The following is a 12,940-nucleotide window of genomic DNA, read 5'->3' as shown; positions in this document are numbered from 1 at the left end:
ATAAATGATCCCTAGCATTAGAGATAATTAAGTATAATTTTAATCTGACCAAAATATTTGACAGCACTTTAAGCACTCAGATATCATGTATGTTGAGAGAGAGATTTTTAAGCTGACTCATACCAGGAAGAGAGAGAATTTTTAAATTTTTAGGTGAGCATTCCATAAGTCAATCTATTCAGATATAGGATTCATCGATGAGGCTAATTACCCTCCTTGCATATTTGGAATTAAAATCCTTATAATTATATATACACCAACAAACACAGCTCCTACTTAATTAGTTGACACATTATATACACACTTTTAAGCATGGCATCTAGTGAACCAACTTTTGTTCTATACATAGCAAGCAAAAAGAAAATGCCATTAAAACTAGAGGCAAGAAAAACCACTTATGTACTATCATCGCATCGAACAAAAATCATTTTATGAACCAATCAGGGGAACCATTTAATCCAATCTATAATCCTGTAACTATATTGATCAAATCTAGCTACCAAATCTAATTCAGTGCAACTACACCGATAATTCACGAACAAACGCATCTCCTACTTAGTTAACACATTATATATACACTTCAAAGCATGGCATCCATCTCCTACTTAGTTAACACATTATATATACACTTCAAAGCATGGCATCCAGTAAGCCAACTTTTGTTCCATACATATGCAAGCAAAAGAAAATGACATAAAATTAAAAACAACTGGTGGTGGGTCCCACCACTCACGATCCTACCCATTCTTTTAATAGACATATATATAAAAATATAAACATTACATTTGCTAAATTTAATTATTCCATATTGTACCAGTTCATGCTGAAGTGTGTAAAGCTCTAATGATAAATGATCCCTAACATTAAAGATAAGTATAATTTTAATCTGACGAAAATATTTGACAGCACTTTAAGCACTCGGATATCATGTATGTTGAGAGAGATTTTTAAGCGGACTCATACCAGGAAGAGAGAGAATTCTTAAATTTTGAGGTGAGCATTTCATAAGTCAATCTATTCAGAAATTGGATTCAAGGATGAGGCTAATTACCCTCCTTGCATATTTGGAATAACACCTATTAGATATTATTTAAAATCCTTATAATTATATATACACCAACAAACACAGCTCCTACTTAATTAGTTAACACATTATATATACACTTTTAAGCATGGCATCTAGTGAACCAACTTTTGTTCCATACATATGCAAGCAAAAAGAAAATGCCATAAAACTAGAGGCAAGAAAAAGCACTTATGTACTATCATCGCATCAAGCAAAAACCATTTTATGAATGAACCGAGGGAACCATTTAATCCAATCTGTAATCTGGTAACTATATTGATCAAATCCACCAAATCTAATTCAATGCAACTACACTGATAATTCACGAACGAACGCATCTCCTGCTTAGTTAACACATTATATATACACTTCAAAGCTTGGCATCCAGTAAGCCAACTTTTGTTCCATACATAAGCAAGCAAAAGAAAATGACATAAAACTAGAGGTAAGAAAAACTACTTATGTGCTATCATCACATCGATAAAAAAAAAAAAAAAAAAAAAAAAAAAAAAAAAAAAGCCAGTGCGTTTTCCCAGTGCCACATATACTATAAAATTAAATCACCTGATCATAAAAACTTTAACACTATATGGTTACATTAGATTAGGTGGTTGTCAACTTGAAGGGACACGAAGGGCACGTAAGACTCTTTTTTAGCCAATCTGCAATGCAACGGAAATGGTATATATGAGAGCAGGGCATGCGAGTGACTCGCTTGCCAATGAGTATCTCATTCTTACATATACCACAAACCACTCGTTCCTCCTTCCCCTTATCATCATCGCCATCACCACCAATATTATTATTACCTTCAAATATCAGCGTCTCTAATGGCTCCTGAAAGTACTCCCTCATAGCTCGTTCCAACAATGAGGATTCCAACTCTCTTTCATACTTACTGTCCAATAAGGCTTTCTCTCTGGGCGCTGTGTCCCTCACTCTCCTTCCTATCCGCCCCTCCGCCGAAGAAAAATCCAAATACGGATCCTCCTCCGAATCCTTCCACGCCATGTCAGAAACAAATTCGTGAAGTTTTAACACACGTTCTTCATTCTCCTTTGCCCGGTCGATTGCTTCAATTTCGTGGCGTTGTAAAATAACTCTTCTGTCAATGTCGATTGTAAAGCACAATAACAACTTTCGACCTGCTGCAGATTCAGATTCGGAAGAATATCTTTTGGCCGTGGAACGAACCTCAACCAAAAGATGAGTGATTAGATCGTCGTCGTTCTCCAACTCAACAGACTTCTCCTCCGGCGTGTTGGAGTCAAAATATTGCATCTTGTGTAACGGGAAGGGAAGGTTCATTCGAGCGATGATTGTGGAGAGGAGATTATGGGTTATGGAGTGATATGGATATTGTGATGTGATATCTCCTATACGCTCTTGGGTCCTGCTTTTAAAGGCTCCATCAGATGAATGATAAGTCTGATCCACACGGAAAGTGAAACTGAGAGTGATAGAAGCCGGAAGGGACTGATCGCTGGTATAAGAACCCGTGCTAAAACAACTACCATACAGCTCTGTTCTTGTTGCCGTCGCCATGGCCATAGCAGAGGAGAGATATACCTAGGGCTTGGGTTAGGGCAGAAAGAATTGAATTGGATTTAGTTTACCTTATGGCCTGTAAGTATTTATGAGAGTAGTTTGTTTTTCTTATACGTAATTTCCTAATCCTGGTGGATATAGTAGTATTCTTTCTTTCCTGAATCCTTTTTGCGGAGGAGTACGTGTTATGTATATGGTTAATATGTGAGATCCTTTGCAAGTGAAACTCATGTTCTACCTCACCCACACCCAATTAATTATGAGAACCTAAACTGATTTTGTGAACTGATTATTCTCATGCTGGCCACCACCTTGCTAGGAAAGCAATCAATCACCTAAAAGCCCATCCACAATTGCCAGCTTATAATCTCATTATCCTGCAATAAACATTCTACAGTGAGAAAGGAGAATAAACCCTAAAATTTTAGATTCGGCTTAAAGTTCTATTATTATATGTTAGTTTCCTCTTATACCCTTGTAAGTTGTTTCTCTTTGTTTTTTTATATACTCACAAAATTAGAGTTTTCTTACACATATTAATACTCCTAATTTGGTTACAAATCTCTTACTTTTCAAGCTAACCAAATGCATAATAGAAAATTAATTTTCTCTTCTTTCACTTCACCTTCTTTTTCTTTCACTTTCCATCATCAATTTCTAGCTAACTAAACTACCATAAGGGAGATAATTTCCGTACTCCAAAATACAATTGTCAGATTCAACATTTAACTTCAATACCTAAAACTGATAGAAATTTTAATTTTTTGTTACAGTTTTGTGTCATGATTGATAGAGTTTTTACTTTTGCAAATTAGCTGATTAACCGTGTGGATTCGAGTAGCGTGCTTCACTTCTATACATATATATCTATATATATATAATTATTTTCCAATTTAAAAACTGAAGTTGCTACAACTTTCAGATTAGTAGATATGTATCTTAACAAGTCGTGGTATAAAGCGTAAACTACCCATAGATCAGAAAAATAAGAGCTTGCTGGTTTACTAACTTGGCTGTTTTATTATACGCTGAAGCATTAAAGCACTGATGAGGGCTGATCGACAGTATTAGAATGAACCACTTTTCAAAAGATTAAGGATTGCATGCTTGCTAAATGCAATTATTCCAATATTGTACTAGTTAATGCTGAAGTGTGTCTAAAGTTTTATTTATTGTCTTGTATTTTGTGTCTTTCTAGAGTCATGTATTGGTGCCTATAAATATATGTTTTTGAATTCTTTTGTAAGCAAGAAGTGAGAAAGAAAATATATATGAGTGCCTCCTACCAGCTCCAATGATAAATGATCCCTAACAATAGAAAAGATTTAGCAAATAAAATTTGAAAGCACTTAAAAGAACCTTAAGAGGAAAGAAAATTCTGAGTTCTTTAAGTGAGCATTCAATCTATTCAGAAAATTGGATTGGGTACATTTGGAATAACAGCTAATAGATGTTATCTAAAAATCCTTATAATTCAGATCAAGGATGTCACTAACATTATAATAATCAAATTATGGAATCCTAAAGTTCCAGGTGAATTTAATTTGGATTAAAGGGGCCAATTGCCCAAATCTATATCCACTCAAACTATTCAACACAAAAACAAAAGTTTGAATAACTTAGTTGTAAAATAAGGATATCAATAGAACCAAATGCCAAGATCCTAACTTTATATATTGCAACGCCAACAGACGCATCTCCTACTTAGTTAACACATTATATATACACTTCAAAGCATGGCGAGTAAGCCAACTTTTGTTCCATACATACGCAAGCAGAGGGAAGAAAATTAAACTACTTATGTGCTATCATCACATTCATAATAAAAAAAAATTATAAAAAAAAAAGTGCGTTGTTCCGATGCCACATATACTATAAAATTAAATCACTTGATCAAAAAAACTTAACACTATATGGTTACATCAGATTAGGTGGTTGTCAACTTGAAAACTATATGCTTACATTAGATTAGATAATACTATATGCTTACATTACATTAGTAGGTGGTTGTCAACTTGAAGGGACACGATCGAGGGGCACTTGAGACTCTTTTTTAGAGAATATGCAATGCAGCCGAAATGGTATATATGAGAGTAGGGCATGCGAGTGACTCGCTTGCCAATGAGTATCTCATTTTTACATATACCACAAACTACTCGTTCCTCCTTCCCCTTATCATCGTCGCCCTCGCCGTCGCCATCAATATTATTATTTTGTTTCTAATGGCTCCTGAAAGTACTCTCTCATAGCTTGTTCCAACAATGAGGATTCCAACTCTCTTTCATACTTGCTGTCTAATAACGCTTTCTCAGTGGGCACCGTATCCCTCACTCTCCTTCCTATCCGCCTCTCCGCCGAAGAAAAGTCCAAATACGGATCCTCCGAATCCTTCCACGCCATGTCAGAAACAAATTCATGAAGTTCTAACACACGTTCTTCCTTCTCCTTTGCCCGGTCCATTGCTTCAATTTTGTGGCGTGGTAAAATAACTCCTGTCAATGAGGATTGAAAAGCACAATAACAACTTTCGACCTGCTGCAGATTCAGATTCAGATTCGGAAGAATATCTACTGGCCGTGGAACGAACCTCATCCAAAAGATGATTGATTAGATCGTCGACGTTCTCCAACTCAACAGACTCCCCTCCGGCGTGTTGGAGTCAAAATATTGCATCTTCTGTAAGGGAAGGTTCATCCGCCCGATGGTTGTGGAGATGAGGCGATAGGTTATGGAGTGATATGGATATCTTGAGCAGATCTCTCCGATAGGCTCTCTGGTCCTGTTTTTAAGGGATCTATCTGATGAATCATAAGTCTGAACCACAGAGAAATCGAAACTGAGAGTGATAGAAGCCGGAAGGGACTGATCGCTGACATAAGCACCCACGCTAAAACAACTACCATACAGCTTTGTTCTTGTTGCCGTCGCCATGGCCATAGCAGAGGAGAGAGATACCTAGGGCTTGGGTTAGGGCAGAAAGAATTGAATTGGATTTACGTTACGGAGTAGTTTATTTTCCTTGTACGTATTTTCCTAATCCTGGTGCCTGAATCCCTTCTTTGTTTTTTTTTTTTTTTTCGGAAGGAAAGTAATATATTATAAACTGAGTGTACAGGGAAAGCCCAAATACAGAGGCCCAAAACAAGCCATACAAACAATTGAAAAAGACAATAATATTCTAGAAGCCCTAGAATAGGCTTGTCTGAAATAACATGACATCCGGTGTGGTGAGTGCGATGAGGCAGAGCCTCCAATGTTCAGTCTGAATCCTTTTGGCGGAGGAGTGAAATGTTTATAGCTCTCATGTAGCCCATTGCATCAAATACCTAATCCTAATTTAAACTGTTCAAATTAACACATTCCAAACCCACCCCCTTATATATTTTATCCATTTGTAACCATAGAGTCACTTAATGTGTCAGTTCTATGGCGATATAATATAAATTTTTTAGTCGTGCCTGTTTTATTCTTTTTCAAACTTCATGAGTGTCCAAATTACAATCGAGCTATTAGAGCATCTCCAATGCTAAAATCTATTTTCGCATGCCAAATTTATATTTTGACAGGTGCTAGAATGCCAAAATACTATATTTTAGCAATTCTGCTCCAAAGGTACATTTCACGGAAAATGCTATTTTTTAATATAACTACTATTATTTTTCAATTACCATTCCCACCATTCATATTTGCATTCGTAATATTAATATTAGGCACATTCCAAGTGACATTAGAAGAAAACTAAAATTAAACCTAATTAAAAAGAAGTACAAATCTAAAATATCTGGTCAAAAAAGGACAAAAAAACAAAATTTTTATAATTTTTTTACCACTATTTGGGAATTAATTTTTTTATATAATTTTTTTTTTCTAAAATTTATATATATTATATATAATATACATATAGAAATGTGAGTGGGTGATGACTGGTGAGAAACGGTACCGTTTTGGAAAATGAAAGACTTGCCAAAAAAAATTTGGTAACTGCCATATATGAGAAGAAATTTAAAAATCTCAAATTTTAAGAGCTCAAATGAGAGCCCATTAGAGAGGCCTTTTTTTACTCAACTCTCATATTTTGAGTTTAAGAGGCCCAAATGAGAAAGCGTTGGAGTTGCAGTTGCTCTTAATTTTGTTATTTTATTGGGTATAGACTTAAACAAGAGGTATCCTTCAATGTCGCTAAATGACTCAAGTTTTGCATTATGTTGTCTCGTAGGAATATGAGATGTTGCATACATTGTCAATCTTTAGTGTTCTCGGTCACTTTAGCATAACTTCATGAAAGCCACCTTACCCTCACTGGACCACAAGCACCGATGATAATAATAATAATAATAATCATGACAATTTTATGGAAAAGGGAGAATTACAATGTATAGAACAATCCTACTAGAGCCTTGGTGATCTTCTCCGCTATATGTAGCAGGGAGCTCCATGATCTTCTCCGCTATATGTACCAGGGGTGGAGCTCCCTGTGGGCTTACTTAGGCTATAATTCGGGTCAAAAAAATAATAATAATAATAATTAGTATTATTATTTTCATTAGTCATAGTCCAGTCCAGTTCAGTCCAGCCCAAGCTACTCAATCCATAATAAAAACATAAATGATAAATAGGTCAACTCAGAAAACAAGCCTACAAATAAATTAGAATTAGAAGATTGAAGAAGACTTCGGGATGTTTGGCATGATATGGTATTATTTTTGGTGTTTTCATCTTCTCTGTTTGAAAATTTTTTTTTTCTCACTAAATTTTTTGCTTGAATTTTTTCTTTAGCCCCCCTTATTTTTAAATCCTGGCTCCGTCCCTAATATATACTATAGTTGAGACAAAAAAAACAAAAAAATTCTAACAGAAAATTTGCATCCTATAACCTGTTCATTTTCTTGATTGGTGATGATAATTATCTACACATATAATTTTAAAGAAAAATTGTTGGGATGAGATATGGTCCACTAGATGGCTACAGGAAGTGTCTTTGTCAATTTTTTTTAACTTAAGGAAATATCATTGTACAAAAAAAGTCAGTTTGTATATGATTGTCAATATTATAAATTTTAAGAGTGCCACCATTGTACTTTACTTTTAAAAAAAAAAATTTTTTGTCTTTCTAATCCATTATGTTCATTGATGTACAACTCATTGTCTCATTATCTACTCTATTATTTTAATATTTTTGAATATTTTGAATGAGGTCAAAAATCAAAGTGAGATAGTGAAATAGTGAGGGACCACACAAAAGTAACAAAATCAACTTTTATCACTCTATTTGGTTCTCTAACTGAGGAGAATGTGTTGGACACCCCCTCGTCTTTTTTCTTTATTTCTTATAATAATTTTAATTTTAACAACATTTTTGTTATTACAATAGTTAAAAAGTTGATGATACTATGTTTTTTTCTTTTTACAAAATTTATCTCAAATTTGTTCAGAATTATTTTTCTTAAAAAATTATGCATATTGGGGCAATCTGAACTCACCCCGTCTCAGATACGAGGCATTCTGAACTGAAATTGAGACGAAAAAAAATATTTTGTAGACTGATTGAAAAAGGAGCATCAAGTCCTGAACTTGCACCGTTAACATCCCTACTGATGATACTATCGAATTCAATCAAAGGGTGAAGGCAACCAGCCCCATTGATGCTTGGAGGGGCATCTATTCTCATGTAGACAATAAATTAGAATTTTAAAATATACAATAAGCATAAATTTTAATTTCTTAAAAAAATTACAAACAAATCCTTAAAAAAAACAATTCTCCAAATTATTAATATACAATGAATTGAGATTTAAACCAAAAAAAAAAATGAAAAAAGTTGAAAGCAAAAGAGTGATTATAATTCAAAATATGTGTGATTATAATTCAAAATATGTATAACATATTCAAAATTAAAAATAAGATTAAGTGCCAAAAACAAAAACAAAAAAAAAAAAAATTGGGATGGGCTCAAGCCCACCCAGCCCACCTTCGAAAGCAATACTTTGATAGACTCTTTTTTGGACAGAAACTAAAACAGAGCAAGAGATGTTGCGATTGAATATAAACTAGAGCAATGCCTGCGATGATGTTGTAGGAGTAGCAACAAAGATGCGGTGGTGGCAATTTTGACGCCGGCGGCGGTGGTTCGCCTAATGGTGGCAGTGAAGAAGGCGGTGATAGAGAGAGGCGTATATACAGGGAGAGATACATACTAATACCGTATAACATACATTAGTCGATTTATTGTTCAATTTTCTAAAAAGTCCTTGTGCAATATTGAATAACAGGCTTGTTGCATATTTTTTTGCATACAACATAGTGTTTTTTTGCACTTCAACTCTTAAAAATATAATTAAAATTGAATTTGGGTGCTAACATTTTAAACAAGTACAACCCTAATTAAGTTTGAATCCAGAATTTTCAATCCCGACCCTAATTGTAAAAAATAGTTTAAAGTAAAAAAAATTGGATTGGGTTTCCCTATTGGCGATAGGAAAGTGATACACATCTTCAGAGGATGCCGAGCGATGGTGATATTCCTCATGAAGCACGAGCAATTATTCTGCAGAGCTCGTTTTTGAGTGAATCCATAGATCCAAGGAAATTATTCTGCAGAGTTCATTATTTTCTATCCAGAACCATGACCGCTTCATTGAACTGGGAGTTGTCAAATAGTATCTCAGGGTATCCAAGTTCCACCGAGAGCTTTTAGTGTAAGCTTTTTTAGTCCCCCATGTCATCCCCTCTTCGTATTTCATGATACAGCATATTAATTATATGTTTTTAACTCTGAATCAGATATTTCATGCTAACAGTTCCTCAGAAAATTACAGTTGCAATATACCAAGTATAGAATTCCTTTTTTCATGTCACCTAAAATGTGCTATATTTGGTTTCTTATAATCGATTTTGGTGTGCAACTGTTTAGCCTGCAGAAAGAGCAAGTGCATGACTAGGGATTTGAAGATTAATAAGTATTTGTGTGTATCTAATCTTTAGAATATGTGCATTTATTTAGACACAAACTAATCTTCATTATTAGGAAGCATTTTAAAATTTTGATAGAAAATAATAATAGAAATAACAAGTTTAAACAACATCTTGTTGAAATTGATGGCAGAGAAGCTGGTTTGATGTAATGGTAAAATTCACAGGCCTAGGTTAGAATTTGAGAACAGTCATTTTGTACAAATCTACTCTACTTTGTTCTTGGCCCTTCTATTTTGTCAACTGCAAAGTTTAACACTGCTGCTACTTTTAACCAAGGAGGAAAAAACTGTCCTCCAAATTTTTATTTTTTATTTTTTTATGTTTAGCATTTTGTTTAGCATATTATATTAGAAAAGCGTTTTTACTTTCTGACATGGAAAAAAAAAAAAAAAATTGATTTGAAAACAATCATGGGCCATTCTTGTTAATAGCATATGAATAGGGACTTTTCATGTACTTTCATTTGCCCTCTTTTAAAATTGAAAATAGTTTTTTGACAAGGCACTAATTTGTCCCGTCTTTTCTCCATTATTCTCAACAACCAAGTAGGAACATTTCTTGCCGTGTTCAGACCAATTCCAGTACATCAAGTATTGACATCATTTCAAAAAAAAAAAAAATTAGTGACAATGTTGACTTTACATCTTCTAATTCTCAGTTGTCCCTTTCCACCTAATATTTGCCTCCAAAAAATTTTCAACACCTTTGAAGGGACGAAGCTTACATAAAGTAAACTATTCTTTTGCTGAGTTCAACTGCAACTATTATATATGCACATGGAGATGGTCAACAAAAAAGATGAGCTTTTATAATGTACATGTCCAACCAATCCATTCCAACTTGTTCCAGGAAATTTCATTTCACAAAGTCACTAAGCATCTTCTTAGGCTTTTCCTTCAAACTTCCAAATACATCCCCCACCACCATCAATTTAATTCCTCAAATCTCAACCAATCTTTTCTTAAACATACAGAAAGTGGTGCTTTCCATTGAACTAAAATGGAATTTTTGCCCTTCTTGTCTGTTTTTTCTCTCTTTCTGGTCACTCACTCTTCTTTGATCCATGCTCAGCAACCATATGCCAGGAAGGCCACCACAGCTTGTAGCAGAGCAGATAATTCAACCTCGGTTCTTGGGTACACCTGCAACGGCGTAAACCCGACATGCCAAGCTTACCTCACCTTCAGATCTCAACCCCCATATAACACTGTCTCTTCCATCTCTGATCTTTTGGATGCTGACCCATCACAGCTCTCTCAGCTTAATTCAGTCCCTGACAACACAACTTTTGAAACTGATAAAATGGTGCTTGTTCCTGTGAACTGCTCTTGCTCAGGTGAGTACTATCAATCAAATGCATCCTATGTTGTTGATCACGGAAATAGTGATTTTTTGATTGCAAACAACACCTTCCAGGGCCTCTCTACCTGTCAAGCTCTGGCGGCTCAAAACAGAAATAATGTAACTAGAAATTTATATTCTGGTACAATAATTAGTGTTCCTCTTAGGTGTGCTTGTCCCACAAAGAACCAAACTGATATGGGTGTAAGGTATCTATTGAGTTATCTTATCACTTGGAGTCAAACTGTCTCTGTTATAAGTGCAATGTTTGGGGTGGATACTGGGAGGACTCTAGAAGCCAATGGCCTATCTGAACAGGACTTTACCATTTATCCATTTACTACCCTTTTAGTTCCTCTCCAAAATCCACCATCAAGTTCTCAGACCGGAGCACCACCACCACCACCACCATCGCCTCCACCACCACCACCAACTCTCCCTTCATCGAATAACAAATCGAATAAAACCTGGGTATATGTTGTTGCTGGAGTTCTTGGAGGGGCTGCTACTATTTTGGCCACTGGGAGCATTGTTTTCTGCATCTTCTTTGGTAAAAATAAGAAAAAAACTGATCCAGTTATCATCTCGGAGAGTTTTAAGGCACGTGATAAACCAAATGAAAAGAAGTTGGAGGAAGAATCCAAGTATTTCTTGGATAGCATTTCTAGCATAGCTCAATCCCTTAAAGTGTATACTTTTGAAGAACTTCAATCTGCAACAGACAATTTCAGCGACAGTAGTTGGATTGAGGGATCTGTTTATCGTGGTACAATCAATGGGGATTTAGCTGCCATTAAGAAGATGGATGGAGATGTATCAAAGGAAATAAATTTACTAAACAAGATCAATCATTTTAATCTTATCCGCCTCTCAGGTGTTTGTTTCAATGATGGGCACTGGTATCTTGTTTATGAATATGCTATGAATGGACCTTTGAGTGACTGGATCTATCACAACAGTGGTGATCAAAGATTTTTGAATTGGACACAAAGAATACAGATTGCACTGGATGTGGCCACAGGGCTTAATTATCTGCATAGCTACACCTCCCCTCCCTGTGTCCACAAGGATGTAAAGAGCAGCAATGTTCTTCTTGACAGCGATTTGAGGGCTAGGATCGCTAACTTCGGTCTAGCAAGGTCAACAGATGTGGAGGGTCAATTTGTCTTGACAAGGCACATTATTGGGACAAAAGGTTACATGGCTCCGGAGTATTTGGAGAATGGTTTCATCTCCCCAAAGCTTGATGTTTACGCATTTGGGGTTCTCATGCTTGAAATACTTACTGGGAAAGAAGTTGCTGTTTTGTATGAAGGGGTAGTTGTGCGCTTACCAGAGATCTTAACTACTGTGCTTCATGAGGAAGATGGAAAGGAGAATTTGAGTAACTTCATGGATCCATCTTTGCAGGGAAATTATCCTGCAGAGCTTGCAATTTTCATAGCCAGACTGGTTGATGGTTGCATAAAGAAAGATCCATCAGCACGCCCAGGCATGGATGAGATTGTGCAGTCTCTATCCAGAACCTTGACCACTTCATTGAATTGGGAGTTGTCAAATAGTATCTCAGGGTATCCAAGTCTCGCCTAGAGCTTTTAGTGTAAGCTTTTTTAGTCCCCCATGTCATCCTCCTCTCCTCTTTTCATGATTTATTACCTGTATTTGACTCTTACAAATATATTTCCTGTTAACAGTTCTTCAGAAAATAACAGTTGAAATATACCAAGTACAGAATTCCTTCTTTCATCTCTTGTACTATAGTTGGTCTCTTATGATCTTTTTATCTAGTTGACTTTTTGTGTCCATAATTGCTTAGCCAGTGGAAAGAGTACATGCATGACTGGGGTTTTAAGACTAATAAAAATGTAGAAGTTATAAGTGTTTGTATGTACCTAATTTTAGGAATATATGCAATTTATTTACATAGTAATTAATCTTAATTAGTAGGAAGAGTTTTTAAAATTTGGCAAGAATAAAACAGTTTAAACCGAATCTTATTGACATTGATGGTAA

At 35.3% G+C, this 12,940-nt stretch overlaps 1 protein-coding gene across 1 annotated transcript; it reads left to right on the top strand.

Moving 5' to 3' along the window:
* Positions 1-9,603: 9,603 nt before the first annotated feature.
* Positions 9,604-12,605, top strand: LOC132284698 (lysM domain receptor-like kinase 4). The gene has a single exon (XM_059786819.1). It carries the CDS (start codon positions 10,586-10,588, stop codon positions 12,515-12,517), a length of 1,932 nt encoding a protein of 643 aa, XP_059642802.1. The 5' UTR covers positions 9,604-10,585; the 3' UTR covers positions 12,518-12,605.
* The last annotated feature ends 335 nt before the right edge of the window (positions 12,606-12,940 follow it).

The sequence above is a fragment of the Cornus florida genome, unplaced genomic scaffold (genome assembly GCF_030987335.1).
Source record: "Cornus florida cultivar Cherokee Brave unplaced genomic scaffold, ASM3098733v1 CherokeeBrave_3.0.0_Hap2_Chr11, whole genome shotgun sequence".
Lineage (NCBI taxonomy): Eukaryota > Viridiplantae > Streptophyta > Magnoliopsida > Cornales > Cornaceae > Cornus > Cornus florida.
This window is presented reverse-complemented; position numbering and strand designations above follow the sequence as displayed.